The 15,712-nt window shown below is 63.7% G+C and overlaps 1 protein-coding gene across 1 annotated transcript in view; it reads right to left on the bottom strand.

Annotated features, from left to right (window-relative positions):
• Positions 1-15,361, bottom strand: part of ZNF385C (zinc finger protein 385C) — a gene marked incomplete at its 3' end in the record, with an annotated part of 77,361 nt that extends 62,000 nt beyond the window's left edge. Inside the window, exon 1 of the mRNA XM_082494855.1 lies at positions 15,310-15,361. Coding sequence (XP_082350981.1) covers positions 15,310-15,346 — 37 coding nt within the window. The 5' untranslated portion in view covers positions 15,347-15,361. The remainder of the gene's footprint in view (positions 1-15,309) is intronic.
• Positions 15,362-15,712: the final 351 nt, after the last annotated feature.

The raw sequence follows: 15,712 nt of genomic DNA, 5'->3' as shown, positions 1-15,712 counted from the left end.
ATTTAATGTGACAGCATCCCTTTAAGAAAAATATGTTCATACGCAGGAAAGAAAATAAATTGGCAAAGCAATTTGCTTTCAAGCCAGCCTGACAATCCCCACACAAACACTTCAGTGCAGCCTTGGCTGAGCCGCGGTGGCCGGTGCTCTGTGCTGGGCAGCGTATAATCTAAGAGTTTAAGGATGCTTCACTGGCTGACAAGCCCATCTGCTAATACTGGAAGCGGCAATTTATCCCAGAGATGGTACAAAGAAGGAGCGGAAGAAATAATTCATTGTGCGTGAGACGACGAGGAGACGCGTTGTCGTGTTATCTCGCTGACAACCCCACAATACAAACAGAGATGCTTGTTACAGAGTCTGAACCCGGCACGATCAAAAGGGCTCCTTCATGCGGGGTAGGAAGGGAAAAAAAGAAAAAGAAAGGAAGAAAGGAAAAGGAGAGCTAAATCAAAGCCTGTGCTTACCATTTCTTACGGAAGAAACTTGTGAGAAATGCTTTCTGCAGAGCAATTAGTCACCGGGACGTGAGGGGAGTGCCGGGCGGGCAGGACCCCGCGGCAGCCACTGCCGCCATCCTCGGGGCTGCGGCAGCACCGGCGCCTGCACGGGCCTTCGGTCCCCGCGCAGGGCAGCACGGAGGGGGCACGGGCGAGCCGGCAGTGCCAGCGGGAAGGACGGGTCTGAGGAAGGCAAAGCGCGAAGGCACCGGGGCCGCGGGGAGGAGAGGAGCCAGAAAGTGGGGTCCGAAACCATCCCTCGCAGCGCTTCTGCACCCGCCCCGGTCTCACACCCGGGCGAGAGAGGGACCGCAGTCCGTTGCCGCCTTCAGATTAGTCAGGGCAATGCCGCCATCTGCATACTATTTTTGCCGCCTTTTATTTGTTTGTAGAAATTCCGAGGTGTTCACCAGAACTCCTTCCGGCCGCCGCGGCCGCGGGACCAGGCTGAGACCGCCCGGCCGGTGCCACCTCCGCCGGCGCACCCTGGACCTGAGCCGCTGTGCAGGGGGGGGGCTCTGCCACTGCCCTTTGACGCGGAAGCCTGAGCCCCCCGAGCCCCCCGAGCCCGGCGGGAGCGAGGAGCAGGAGGTGCCGCCGAGGGGTTCCCCGAGAGCGGTGGGGCAGAAGGGCCCCGTCCCGGAGCTGTGCCGGCGGCAGCCTTCGGCCTCCGCTCACCTCTCGAGACGCTGACTTGTCTGTGAACCGCTGCGAAGCCATCACTGACGGGCAGTGAAATTAAACGGGACAGATGATAATTAATTGTCCGTGTCTTCCAGTGTCTCCTGGATATGGACTAATGAAGTTATACATTACTCGCTGGCCAGAGGACAGAAGGAAGAGGGAAAAAAGAGTTTTACAGCCCGGGTTTAATCAGTTCAGTGATAAGCGTGGCCTGAACTAGTCACCTCCTCTGCGCACGCTGTTTCGGTTTCTTCGGTGATCTCCAAGCCGGGCAGCCTGTGGCTCCCGCGCGCCAGCTGGACGCACTGCCCTGCTGCTGCAGCGCCAGGATGAAGTTGCAGGAAGCCGCTCGCTGCGGCGTGAGCATCCTTTGCTGCAGCGGAGGTCGGCGGTGTCAGGAGAGAAGCACGTGTGCCCAATTAAACCGAGGAACCTTTGCTCCGAGAAGGCCAGAAGGCAGCAAGTGTTGGCGGGCAGCGCAGGTGGCGGCTCTAATATTTATTTGGGCAGCACCATTAACGTTATTTAATGAGCTCTAGTGGGTCAGCTTTCCTGTTTGAAAGGAATTCGTAAATGGACTCATGAAAAGTTACTTGTCTCCCTGCCATGGAAAACACGTGGACACGGGCTGCGAGCAGCCGGCCACGGGCACGCAGCGCCGTGCACAGTACGTGCCGCAGTCGGCTCGCTGCACGGGGCCGGGGAGGCTCCAGGCAGGTTGGTAACAGCTCCGCGCTCCGGTCCCCTCTCAGGCTCGGCTGGCGCAGAAGGGACCGCTGATGGGACTGGGACTCACCGCACCACGCAGTGAAATTTTGCCAGTTCTCTTTCCCACTCCAGCCCCGGCTGCCGCAGCGCTGCAACACCGCGCCACAGGGGACAGGGGGCCCATCACTGCCCCGCGGCCAGGAGAGAGCTGGAGCGGCTACGGGGTCCCCACAGGGTGCTGTGGTGCCCGCAGGTGCCTCGCTCAGCCCAGGCACCCGCCGCCTGCCTCCCTCCCGCCTGCACATCCGCGCTGAACGGGGGGGATCCCCCTCCTCCCGCCTCTGCTGCGCGCCTGCCTCCCACACCGCCCGCCACGCGTGACGCTGCCATCGCTGCAGCGCTGCCACCGCGGGGCTGCCGTGCTGTCACCGGGTGGTGCCTGACACAGGGGAGGGCAGGGCTGGGGACAGACGGGGCAGCTCACATCGACCCCCCCCGTGCACGGCCGGTGAGCGGCACGGGAGCCGTGGCCGGTTCTTCCATAAGGGGCATTCCCAGGACGAAGCTCGTTCCTCCAGCCGGGCGCGAGACGCAGCCCTGTGCTCGGCACTGCCGCCAGCGAATTCCAGGCGATGGGAAACAGGGTGGCGCGGTGGCCCGGGGCAGAGGTGCTGGCAAGTCCGCCTGCCGGGACGCACGGCCGCCAGACAACGCAGCCCCTCCGTGCCAAGGGTCCGAGCGTGTTCATGAGTGGGCACGGTGCCACCCTCGCAGGCGGGCTCGGGGGAGGCAGCCAAGGCACGGTACTGCGGCTGCCTCGGGGGACGGGAACCCCGGCAGCCAGCCCGTGGTCGGAGCTCACCGCTGCTCCCGGGCGGATGGGAGAGCCGAAGGGGCAGCGCGTGTGCTCCGAACAGGGACACGCAGGAGGGTGGGAGAGGGGCTCCTTCTTTCACCCCCAGCCCGCGCGCCCCCACGCCGGCCTCAGCCCGGGGAGGGCGGCTGGAGCACGGCCGAGCGGAGGCGCGCAGCGTGCCAGCCCTGCGCCAGGCAGCACGCCCCGCAGCGCCCGTGCCCCGCGCTCATCCCACGCTTGCCCATCACTGCCCCGGCACCGACCGCGGCCGCCCAGGGCCCCGGGCGCGCGGGGATGTGAGCGCAGGACAGCGGCGAAAGGCTCCTCGCTGCTGGCAGCTGGCGAGCGGTGGAGGCGTTGCTGTTATGAAAACATGCGAGGGCTGTGTCTGAAAACATTGCGAGGAGGCAGCTACATAAATAGGCCCTTTATGGCTCTTCCTCGCTCTAAGACAGGCTCTTTCACATGCGCTTGGCTCCGGCACGGCGGGGTTACACCGCTAAAAGAGCTTTTCGTGTTGGGCGCGGGGGGGACAGGGAGGCACCGGCAGCCGGGGGGGGCTGAGCCGTGGTGCCGCAGAACAGACCGGCCGAGCCCCACCACGCTGGCACCCGCCCGGGACGGGAGGAAAGCTGGTTTGGGGCAGGTCAGAGGGCAGCAGCGATGGGGACGGACGGGTCCAGCACTGAGCGAGCCAGATGGGCATCGGAGGTGCCAGGCGGTGCCCGGCCAGGAGCACTCCATGCCTGCCCCGGGGCATCTCTCGCGGCGAGGATGGGCTACAGGACCGGACACCCCCTACGCCAGCCGGTCCCCTCTAGCCCAGGCGGCACGGGACTGGGAGATTATGGCCCATCCATAGCCCAACCCCACGCTGTTTCGCACCAAACCCAGAGAGGCCCCTGCTCCGTGCACGCAGACACGACCTGCAGCCTCAGGGCTCCCCCGCAGCTCCCGTCTCCCCGCAGCAGCATCGCTGGAAACGGGGCTGCGCCAGGAGCGATTTCTGCCTGGAGGCTCCAGCACAGGGACACCCCCGCAGCCCCCGCAGCCCTGCCAGCACCCGTCCCGCTGCGCCCGCAGCTGCAAACGCATCGACACCTGAGCAGTAATCACACTTTCTTCACCCGAGATGCTGTGGGGCAAACGGCGGAACAAAGCGCACTGCGGTCCCCAGGGGAAGGTGCCCGCTGGCACCCAGGCAGGAGGAGGGCAAGCAGGAGGGGAGCGGGGCTTGCCCGGGCCAGAGGGGCACACTGTGCTATGGGGGGAGCCCGCAGCCCTGGCTCACCCCGTACGCCTCCGCAGGCGGGTTTGCAGCCCTGAGTCGGTCCTTTCTCAGTATTTCCAGGTCACACACTTGAGAACGCGGCGTGGCAAACCCCGGCTCTCCAGCAGGATTTTCTGCTTGAAGGACAAGAGCCTCCAGCCCAGGCGGTGGGGGCAGGAGGCAGCTTTGCCTTCCCAAGTCCCGGGATCTCGGACCTGCCTCCACCACGGTCACCCAACCACAGTTCCAACCCCCGGCACCCCTTCCCGAGCAGGGGGTGCTCCCGCCGCACCAACACCCCATGGAAAAGCAGCTCATCTCCCCAAACGGGAGCTGTGGTGCCCCTGGAGAGGGGCAGGGACCAGGACGCAGCGACCGGTGCTGTCATGGGACACGGGATGCAGCTGCTCCGCTGCCACCACCTCCGCATGGAGCACACCTCGGCGCCGCAGCACGCAGGCACTATTAATCAATGGTTTCGTTAGGGAGTCGTCACTAATTGAGCACCTCTGGTGGCTGTAGAGCCCCATGACCCATCTGGTGTCAGAAGCTGCGCGTGCAGCAGCAGCGCTTTATTTCTGTCGGCCACATCTATTTGATGTGATTACACTTCAGTTTATGCCCCCTCAGCAGCAAACGTCCCCCCGGCGTGGGAAGGCTGGTGACTAAAGCAGCGGGTGAATGATTAGTGACTCAGCGGATAATTTTGTTCATCTCGTGGCTTTTTTTAGCACGGGGCGGACAGAGCTCACACGGCAAACCCTCGCCCGGCACCGCCACCGCTCCCACCCCCCCGGGCGTCCCAGCGCCGCGCTGCCCACCTGGGGCTGCCGAGCTTTTGCAGACACGGTTCTCCTCCCGAAAACGGGCTTTGCCAGAAGAGATCAGACATCGCTGCCGAGGGCTTTGGCTTTTTCTTAATTCTGCCTTTCCTTTTTTCCTTTATGACCTGGGAAAAGGAAAGGGGAGTGCTGGAGCCCCAGTTAGCGGGGAGGCGCGGGCAGCCCCGGCAGCGCTCGCTGCGCAGTTCATGCCACGCTGGAGCTGACCCGGCAGCGGCCTTTGTCAAGAGCAAAGCACTAAGCTCTCGTCTTAGCGGGAGCCGATGTCTGGAAACACCAGGCACCGGCTTGAACTAACCAGCTCTCTGAGCTGGAATTCTGCTGCCAAACAAGCCAACGCCGGGGTGAGCGCTGCCGGAGAGACCCTCTGCCCGCGCCATCTGCACCAGCAGCACCGGGGCACCGGCCCTGCCCAGACTGCACCGGCAGCCCCAGGACCGCGCGAACGGCTGGGGACAGTGACAGGGACGTGTCACGAATGCCTTCCCATGTCTGCAGACAGGGCAGCCGCAGCACATCAGCCGTCTGAGCGCTGAAGCCGGGCACGGCGAGAGCCAGGTCCAGCCCTGGGTGGCTCAGTGCCGGCGGTGCTAAGCCGGCCCCCGGCGTCCCCAGACCTCTGGGTGATCAGGGCAGGAGCACAGGTTGAGGTCCACGTCCTTGGCACCATCACCGCGCCGGCACCGATCCCCCTCCATCCCGGCTTAGCCACCCCCAGGTCCCCTGTGCCACCTCCCCGGCACAGGGCCATTGGCGGGTGGTCCCTACACCAGTGAGACCAGTGCTGGCCGCCCCCATCCCCGCCAGGGAGCTGCTGGTGCCGATGGCAGATGGTCACCCAACATCGCCAAACGCCCTCATGGGCCGGACCGGCACAGCCCCAAAGCAGCTCCGGGGGAGGCAGCCCCCGCCGTCGGGGGGGACGGGGAATTGCTGCCTCCCTAAAGTGGCTTCGTTCTCGCTCTCTCTTTAATGATTTCCCAGCTGCTTCCCCATTTTAGCTGATAATGGGACTTCACTATCTATCTGGGTTTGAGAGTTGCTTGCCTTGTTCAAGCTGAAGAAAATCAATTCCCCTCTCACTCAAGTTTTTCCAAGACAGATGAACTGAAGATCGCGCCTGCCTGAGCAAAATATTTATTCAGTCTGGGAACAGATTTACTTTTGAACCTTCTATAAATACAGCTGAGGGCCTCGATTTAATCCCTTACCAGAAGACCTAATTTTATTTGTTTTATGTTTTAAAAAATCCTCCCTTTTCCAACGCCTTGTCAGCAGGTGAAGAAAGGCAGAAATTTTGGCACTCGCCTCAGCAATGGGCAGAGGGCTCCGTACCGCAGCCGTGGGTGCCCGTGTACGGCCCCACAGCGGAACGGGGCTCGGCGGTGCCATGGAAAGGGTGAGACCCCCATGCTGTGGGGTCTGGGCTCTGCGGGGGGTTCCTGCCCTTGATTACTGATTTACACCACATGGAAGCGCTGCCGGGGGCTGGGGCAGGCAGAGAGGGGCCAAATTCTCCACAGAGGCATCTTTGTCACCAGCCGCTGCCTGGCCCCACATACGACCCTCTGCAGCCCCCCGGGACCGGCGACCACCATACCGCAGCCACGTCCCCACGAGTCCCCCGGGACCGACCGCCCTTCGCTCCGTCCGCAGCCTGAACGGGATTCATGCGTCGCGTGCTAATTAGTATTCCCATGGTCCGGCTCTTTATTAGCGATGCAGTGGGCACTTTGCCACCATCCAGCGCCTCTCCCCATCGCCCTCCCGGCGCAGGTGACGCGCCGAGTGGGGACCCCCAGCTCAGGACAGCGGCGTCACGCCGGCCCTGACACTGCCATCCTCCCCTGCCAGCTGTTCTCCCTGTCACGGCACAGCCAGGCGGACCCCCGGCCGGAGTTGTGCCCCTCGACGCCGGCACAAGAAGAAAAAGCTCCTCCGTCAGCCGGGTGCGGGTGGGCGGTGGGGAATTGCCCCCCCCGGGGCACTCGGGGGGATTCCGCCGCCTGCCGGCATCTCACCAGCGCGTGCCACCGCCTTCCTCGCCAAGGAGAGGATTTGCCCGAGTCCTCCGGAGGGGAACCGTTCCCAAGGAGAACTGAAAAGCTTTCCCACTGCTGAGGGCCAAACCCAGACGGGTGCTGGGGCCGGATCCCACAGAATCATGGAATCGCCGACTGGTTTGGGCGGGAAGGGCCCATTAAAGGCCACCCAGTCCAACCCCCTGCCATGGGCAGGGACACCTCTGACCAGACCAGGTTGCTCCAAGCCCTGTCCAACCTGAACTGGGATGTTTCCAGGGATGGGGCATCTCCCACCTCTGGGCAACCCGGGCCAGTGTTTTGCCACCCTCAGCATAAAATATTTATTCGTTAGATTGCATCTAAATTTTCCCTCTTTCAGTTTAAAGCCATTAGCCCTTGTCCTATCACAACAGGCCCTGCTACAAAGTTTGTCCCCATCTTTCCTGGAGCCCCTTTAGGCACTGGAAGGAGCTCTAAGGTCTCTCCAGGCTGACCCCCCCACCTCTCCCAGCCTGTCCTCCCAGCAGAGGGGCTCCAGCCCTCCCAGCATCTCCAGGGCCTCCTCCGGCCCCGCTCCAACAGCTCCGTGTCCTTCTGCTGTTGGGACCCCCCTGAGCTGGAGACAGCACTGTGGGGGGGTCTCTCCAGAGCAGAGCGCAGCAGAGGGCACAGTCCCCCCCTCGCCCCACTGGCCACGCTGCTGGGGGTGCAGCCCGGGGTGCCGGGGGCTCATGCCCAGCTTTTCACCCACCAGCACCCCAAAGTCCCGCTTGGATGGGGGTTCCCATTTAAAGCCCTCTTGCCCTGTCCCCACCCCGCGGAAGACTCCTCCGAAGGCACAGTGCACTCTCCACCACGGCTGGCTCACTCATTTGACACACTTATTAAATTGCTATTATGCCTGTTTGCTAATTACCTCCTCTGGAAACTGGAGAGGACAGAAATTTGACATTGAGCTGTGAAAATCTCCAACCCCGCTGCTGGCGGGGTCTGGGGTGCGCAGCGGGGCCGGAGGGCGAGTGGGGCGCTGGAACCGCGGCGGCCGCTGACGCATCCCTCCCTGCCCCACCAGACGCGGCCCCGCGGCCCCACGGCCCGACCGCGGCTGCTGCCCCGCACCGCGCTGGGACGGGGAGCGGTGACCCCAGGAGCCCCGGTGAACCCCCGCACCGCATCCCCGGGGCATCGGAGCTGCCCTTCCCGCACCCCGCGCTGCCGGAGCACGGATTAATCTGGGCGCGCTTTAATCCTCTAAAGCCCTTTTCATAACAGCGCTCAAAAATAAGCCCGGAGAGTTCCTAATACTTCTTGAAAATTTGGAGTCGGGATATTTATAGGCTCTGCCCTTGCGTGCGACGAAGCGCACCCGGCGATGGGCGGGAGGGCTCTGCTGCGGGGGGGGACCCGCTGCCAGGCCCCCGGGGTCCCCCCCAAATCCTGCCAGGAGCCCGTCCTGTGCCGCTCCCTCATCTCCTGACGGCTCGGTAACAAGCGTCCCTTGTTTGGGATTTTTTTTTTTTTTTCCTAAAAACATTTCAGGGCTCCTCAGAAGAAAGTCCAGCGCCCAGCGCACAGTCAGGCTCTGTGCTGAGACGCCTCCGGCACTTGAAACGAATGCAAAGCAGCGGCGCTGCCGACCAAGATAAACAGCAGCGGTGCCGGCGTCCCTGCAGCACGTGTTCCCGGGGAGGACGAGGGCAGGGCGAGGGGAGCAGATGACAAACAGCAACAGGAAAAGTGACACCTCAGAAATAACTAACCAACTACAGCCTGGAGGAGCCCAGACCCACCGGGGGTGCCCTTGTTTCTCTTCCCAATAAACAACCGACCCCCCCCGGGGGAGGAACAGGACATGAGGTTCCCCCCCGGGACCATCCCCGGCCCCCATCAGCGTCTCCTCCGCCAGGCTCGGCAGGAGGACGAAGAGCCGTAAAGGTGCGGGAGAACCGATTGCCCTGCGGAGGTGGGTTAGATCCTGCTGGGGGATGTGGGCTCTCACCATCCTCTTCGGCGACGAGCAGCGGTTGTGCCGGGCCAGCCCTGCTGGAGGCACGGCGATCGGCAGGGGCCGGCATCGCCCCCGGCGGGGACAGGACGTCGTGTCCTCCAGGACAGCCCTGACACCTCTATCTGTCCCTCAGTGGGGGTCGTGGTTTTAAAAATATTAATTTTCAGTCACCGTTCTTCTTCTGTATATCTTTGTGACTTGCAGGTTAGAGGAGAGCGCAGCAGATGGTGTTGGTGCTGGATGGGGGAGCGGCACAAACCCTTTGATTATTCCTCCAGTAACACGGCGGGAATTCTCCCTGAAGGTCCGTACCCAGGAATTACTGCCCGGGCTCACCCGGAATTGCTGGGGCAGAGTTGTGTGGGGAACCAAATGCCACAGCTCTGCGCAACGCCGGGTGCCAGAAATTACCCACATCCACAAAGCCCCGCCGGGAGCTGCTTGGTCAGGGCCACCGAGAAACGCCGCCATGCAGAGCTCCGACCCCGTCCCCAGGCGCTGCGGAGCAGAGGGGCTGTTCGGTGTCACCGTGCCTCGGGGACGGCCGCGCGGGGCAGGGACAGGTCACTCGTGTGCTCCATCGGCGGGGCTGCAGCCGTGTCCCCGTGGGAAGCAAAGGCCACACACGTTTCCAGTAACCACCACTGGTGGCCATTCGCAGCTCTGCCACCCCAGTCCTGGGCTCGGCGGGGTGGGGGCAGCAGGCGGACGGCCAGGGCAGCGACACCCGTGAGGCGCAGGTCCTACATCTCTCCTGCTCCAGCAGATAAAGGGAAAAAAAAATAAAAACCCACCCAAAAAAAGCTCTTGGCCCTTTGCCACGCACTTCTCCAAAGGGGGTGACCTGCTGCTCCCCGCTGCAGCGGCTGCGGTGCTGCGCCCGGTTCAGGGGCAGCGGAGGTCGCAAAGAGGGAGGTGAGAGGAAGGTGCGAAGTGGCCTCTGATGTTACGCTGGTGAAACGCGCCCCACCTTCGACAGCTCCTTCGTCCCCCACCGGACGGCGCAGCATGAGCGACCAGACCTCAGAGCCAGAAATACCCAAACTGGAAATACGGCGCTGAGCCCAGTCCTGCCAGGCGGGTGGCCAGTGGCATCTGCCCCGCAGTGCGGCATCAGCCCGCATCCCCCCGGGGGTGCCCCAGCCCACCCCCTGCCCGGGGGTCGGGGGCAGAGCCCTCTCCGCCAGCCCAGGCTGAGCCGCGGCAAAGCGACAAACCCCACAGGTATCGTCCCTCACCCCTCCCAGCGCCCCAGTGCTCCTTGACCTGTGGGTACCGGGTGACCCCCACGTCCGTGGAGATGTGTTGGGCTGGGAGCAGGAGGACCAGCCCGCACCGAGCGGGTCTGGGGGCCGGCGGGGCGTGCGTGCCACGCTGACACGCACAGACCGAAGCCGGCACCATGTGGGCTCCCACTGGACCACCAGGTCCACCTGGTCCAGGAGGGGAGGAAAACCGGCCGGGAGCAGGGGGTCAGTTTGGATGGAGAAGAGAGTGCCTGGAGCAAGATGGCAGTGGGAACAACAAAGGACGTTGGCAAAGGACCCTCCTCACGGCCGAGCGGAGCCCGGCAGCCCCCATCCCACGGGCACCTCCCCTCCATGGGGAAAAACCATCCCCGCGGTCGAGCCCAGAGCCGCTGGTGGCCGAAACCACAGCCCGGCCTCAGAGCCAAACCCAGACTGGTTCAGCTCCTCCAGGGTGAAAGCTGTTGGCCGGAGGAGCCCGGCGCCTCGCCGCAGGAGGTGGCACGGGCGCCCTGCCGCCCCGGCACCCGCAGCCTTCGCAGAGGTTGGCGCAGCCGGAGCAGCTCCCGTCTTCAGGCAGATACGGGCACGGATTAGGACTTAACCTCAAAATGTTTCCTTTGCAATTTCCAAGTGATCTTTCTTATCAGCTAATTAAAAAATTTCCATAATTAGGCCAGGGAAAATCACGACTCAGGAACGTTCCCGTTTCAAAGCAGCACAGATCTGTTCCGTGCTGAGGGCTCGGAGCCCCCGCTGGAGCCGGGTCACCCCCCCCCATCCACGCCGGGGCTCAGCCAACCCTCACCCCGCTGGGGGTCTGCAGCCCCCACAGCGTCAAACCCCCCCGGGGAGGGGGTCCCCACGCTGCTCCCCAACGGCGCCCACATGTGCGGGCAGCACCCCCCGGCGCCCCACGTGCCACCGCCAGCCCCTCGCCCTGGCTCTCAGCCGCGTATTCATTCTGGGGAAAAGACTGTTTACATTGCAGGGGAAAAAAAAAAAAATATATAGTTTTGTCTTTTTTTAAAAAAAATCCAACCATAAATGGCCCTCTGACAGAAAGGGGGGCGCTTCCCCGCCTTCAATCCCTGCGAAGCCGGGGGTGCTCAGGGGACCCCCCCCTCTGCCCCACGGCTCTGCAGGGCAGAGCCCCCGCTGCCCTCAGCCCCCGTCCCCTGCCCACGCCGTGGGGCAAGAGCCCGGCCAGCCCCACCGCCACGGCCCCAGGGGGCGAGAGCGCCCGCCCAGCCCCAGCCACCGCTCCGAAAAACAGAACCCTGCACCCGTGGCAGCCCAGGGGGTCCCGGGAAGCCCTCCACAGGGAACGGGACCCTCCCGGGGTACGTCCCGTGCCGGCAGAGCCCCCCAAACCTCCTTAAATACGCAGATTCCCTTTGACGACTCGCAAGTAAATTGTTGTGGTTCTCATAAAAAATGAGCGCCTGTTACCATGCAGCCGCAGACCGGATTTCCTCGAGAGCACAGATATCATTCTCGACAGGGGCTTCCCGGCACGTGAATTATGACACTATTTTGGAGGCAATCTCAGAACGTCAGACTAAGAAACAGCCTTTGTACATCACAATATTGTTTCTAAATTGACAAATAGACCCTCATGGGCTTCATTACTCTGCCCCAGGTGCGCATTTTTGCATTTTTATTTTTCCTAGGAATGATTAAAGGGCTGCAGAACCGTGGGCTCTGGGTTCGGGAAATTCAAAGCCCAGCCCCGATTGAGCTGAGGAACAGCTGAGAAGTAGTCTGATGGGATGCGGAGCTCAGAGAGGGACTCTCGGTTCCGATGATGCGCAAGTCCAGCACGCTTTGGAGATCGCCCCGTGCTCCCAGGACCAGTTTGCTTCCAGTCCTGGAAATTCAACAGTACGAAGCAACTTGATCAACGTGTTCAGTACTCGACTGAGAGCATCTGTGCAAAGGCCCCGTTCATTCAATAGCGGACATACTGTGCACTTGTAGAAATACGCAGATCTCCCCAGAAATGCCAGATAAAAGCCAAAGCAGGGGAAGATCTCCAGAAATAAATACAGTAAATACCAGTCCCAAGACCGGGGTTCCTCTCCCAGCCACCAGCCGACGTTGAAGGACGCCGGGGCAATGCCCGAGGGGTATTTTTGGTTTGGAATGGCTGTGGTTGGGCGCAGATGGGTTTGCTCCTGGTGCCGCTCTGCCGGGGCCATGGCATCGCTCCGGGCTCCGCTCGGGAGCAGCGGCCCCAGCACTGACCCGCGGGGACAGACATCAGGATGGTGCGGGTGGGACAGGCGGGGGCGGCTCTGCCCCGTCCCTTTCCCCATCGGCACATCAACGGGAGCCTCGTCCCATGCCACTGCTCCCGGGAACGCCGGGCAGCCGACGCCAACCACAGATAAACGGCACAGAGCGAACCAACCGCCGAACACGAGCCGGCGGGGAGCACTGCACGCGGGAGGAGAACCCCCCAGTTTTGGGTGCGATGGCGCTGTGCAGCCGCTTCAGTTTTGCGCCTGAGGTTCTGCCCTATTTATACCCTTTCCTGCCAGCAAAAATAGACTGCGCGCGTCCGAGCTGGGCATCTCGCCTCTCTGTGCTGGAAGAGACGGGAGAAGCCAGGCAGGAGCGGAGGGGTGGAAAAGGAGCCCCGGTGCAGCCGGCAGCCCCGGCGCGAGCAGCACGGCACCTCCTTGCACGGGTTCGCCGTGGGGCTTTGCCGAGCAGCCGAGCCCCTGACCCTCACCCCCGGCGGCTGCGACACACGTCCCGCACGGTCCAGCGACGGGGACGAGGCCCCCGGCTCAGCGAGCCGCCAGCCCCAACAAGCAGTTCTTATTCTTGGGATCATTCAACCAACCTCCCGATTTAAATCGATTTCTCAGGATCTTTAAACCAACCAGGCTGGCTGGTTTGTCACGGCAGGAGATCACCCGAGCGGCCGGCAGCGTGAGCAGCCCGCTCTGGAGGCCGAGGCGAGCCCAGCGCCATGCGGAGCTCGGGGATGCTCGTGCACGAGGCGCACAGCGGGAAGTCACGGCTCAGCGTGACGTCACCACCCCGATAACACACAGCAGAGCTCTGTACAGTTACATACCGGGCTCTGCGCTCAGGATTAGACGAGTCTTTTCAATGCACGTGGCAGATTACAGAACAAGCAAGAAACCCCACAGCACACGTTACCACCAGCCCGACTCTGAACTCTACGCATGGCAGGAGAGTTTCTCGCCGGCAGAGTCACGCTGGCAGCTACCGAGGGACCGCAGCAGTTCCCTCCCATCCCCACGGAGCCGTTTCAGCCAAGTGACAAACGTCACTCGGAGAAGCCGATGCCGGGCTGGATGCTCCGTCAGAAAACACCTGCAGCCACTTAAAAAAAAAAAAAAAAAAAAAAAGTCAATGATTTGACTCGCGCTGCTGCAGAAACTCCCGGCCAGGCTGGCGGCCGGGGACAGAGCCTCGTTTATTTGCGGACGGTCACATACAGCGGCGCTGCCCATTGATGCTATTTTCAGGCACTGTGCCCCACATGCAGACACAGCAGCTTACACAGACCGTCTCAGCTCCCCGTTCACACACCCCGGATAGTGACGGAGACGAAGATGATTTCTGCGCGGCGCTGTGCGGCGCAAGGCCAGCTCCTGCCTGCACTTTCACTGATAACTGCTGCCGTGCTGCCGGCTTGCGCGGGGCCCGCGGACGTGTCCAGCCCTCGCAGGAGCAGGCAGCTCGAGCAGCAAGGTGGCAACAGAGCTGGTGCTGATGCCCTTCAGCCCGGTGAATTAACCTAGGAGCCCCTTAACCCTCCAGGAACACAAAGCGCAGTCCTAGACCCCTTACTTTCATGCACAATCAACTCCTGTATTTACGATGCACTTTTAAGCTTCGTTCTGAAAACAAAAAGCAGCCACACGTGCCGAGGAGAGCTGGGAGTTCAGATTCTGTGCAAGAAGCTCTTTTCCCACACGCACATCCAGCGTGATCGGCGCCGGCAGCCCTGCTGCTGTGCGGTCACAGGCAGGCACCGGTGCACCCCGGCACCCGCAGGGTTCGCTCTCGGGCAGAGGAGAGCTCCAGCCCAACCCACCCGCTGCACCGCTCATCAAAAGCTTCAGCGATAACTCACTGCTGCTTCAAGTTCACGGCGAAGTGTATTGATAAAAGCTGAGGAGAGAGCGGGCGATCTTCCAGATGCGGGTGCTGCTCCTGTGTCCAAGTTCAGCCCCACTCGGCGGCGGCTCTGCCGGCGTGTGCCTGGTCAGGGGGACCACGCTCTGTCGGGGCTGCAGCCACCCCGCGACACAGCGCTCACCGCCCCAGCGGCTAACAGAAAGCGCTTTTGTAAGGCTTCGGTAAAAGTCCTTTTCTTTAAAAGCCGCGTACCCCTTGTGGAGACAGCCAGAAAGCCTCGACTCCATTTCCAACGCAAACCTCTCCGTGCCTCAGTCAAAAGCAGGGACGTGAGCAGCCCCGGGCGCGCGGTGGCCGAGCCGCCGGACACGCAGGGTGCACCGCGCACCCCGACACCCTGAGCAGCACAGCGGGGCCCATGGCCACGGCCTCACCGCCCACCCGTGGCCGCAGCCCGGCTGCTGCCGCACACCGACACCTTGGCCAACGCCACCCGGGCCCAGGCGCTGCTGGCAGCCCCCAGCCCACCGCACGCCCGTGGGGGTCGCACGCCGCGCGCACCGATGGCGCAGACACCCCGTCAGAGACGGGCCGGGGGGCACCACCCGCCGCAGCCCCCCGCGGGTCCGGCTCGGCGTGGGAAAGGCAGCACTGCACAGGGGGAAGGGGCTGCAACCCAGGCCTGGACAAAGTTCCTCAGAAGAAGTTTCCCCCCGGAGCTGACACCTCCCGCGGGGGAGGTCAGCGGGACCGGGGGCTCTGCCGCCCCCCCCGCCCTCGCCCCGGTGCACGGCGCTGCGCAGCCGGGCTCCCCGCAGAGCCGGGATGGGGGGGACGGGACCGGAGCGTCCCCCCGGGCGGACATCCATCCCTCCTCCCGGCCCCGCGGTGCCCCCCCAGCGCATCCCCCCGCTCCCCCTCCCGTCCCCCCGTACCCCCCCCCCGACAACTTTGCTGCGGCCGCAACTCTCCCGTGTCCGCGGCGGCCGAGCGGGCACCGAGGACCGGCGGTGCCGCGGGAGCCCGGGCCGCCCCCCGCCCGCCCTACCTGCCCAGCCGCCCGCCTCCGCCGCCGTTTGCAGCATCCTCCCGCCGGCGGCTCGCTCCCGGCTGGGCGAGCGCGCTCCCGGAGGAGGAGGAGGAGGAGGAGGAGGAGGAGGAGGAGGAGGAGGAGGAAGAGGAGGAGGAGGAAAGCGGGGAGGAGGAAAGGGGGGGATGAAGGCAGCGCGCGCGCCGCCGCTGTCGTGTCCCCCCCCCCCCCGGCGCCGTGCGCCCGTACCGGGTGGGAGGGGGGAACCGCAGCGGCGCATCCCGGTGCTGCATCCCGGGGATGGGGGGGGGGGAGGCGCCGCGCACCCCTCGGTCGGGGGTGCCCCGGGCCGGGACAGGGCTGCCGAGAGCCGCGGCGGGCGGCTGAGCGGGTGTGGGGGACCCCCGGCCCCCCCGCCCGG

This window comes from Vanellus vanellus (genome assembly GCF_965231255.1).
Source record: "Vanellus vanellus genome assembly, chromosome: 24".
In the NCBI taxonomy this organism is placed as follows: domain Eukaryota; kingdom Metazoa; phylum Chordata; class Aves; order Charadriiformes; family Charadriidae; genus Vanellus; species Vanellus vanellus.
The sequence above is the reverse complement of the archived record's forward strand: the minus strand, read 5'-3'. Positions and strand labels throughout refer to the sequence as shown.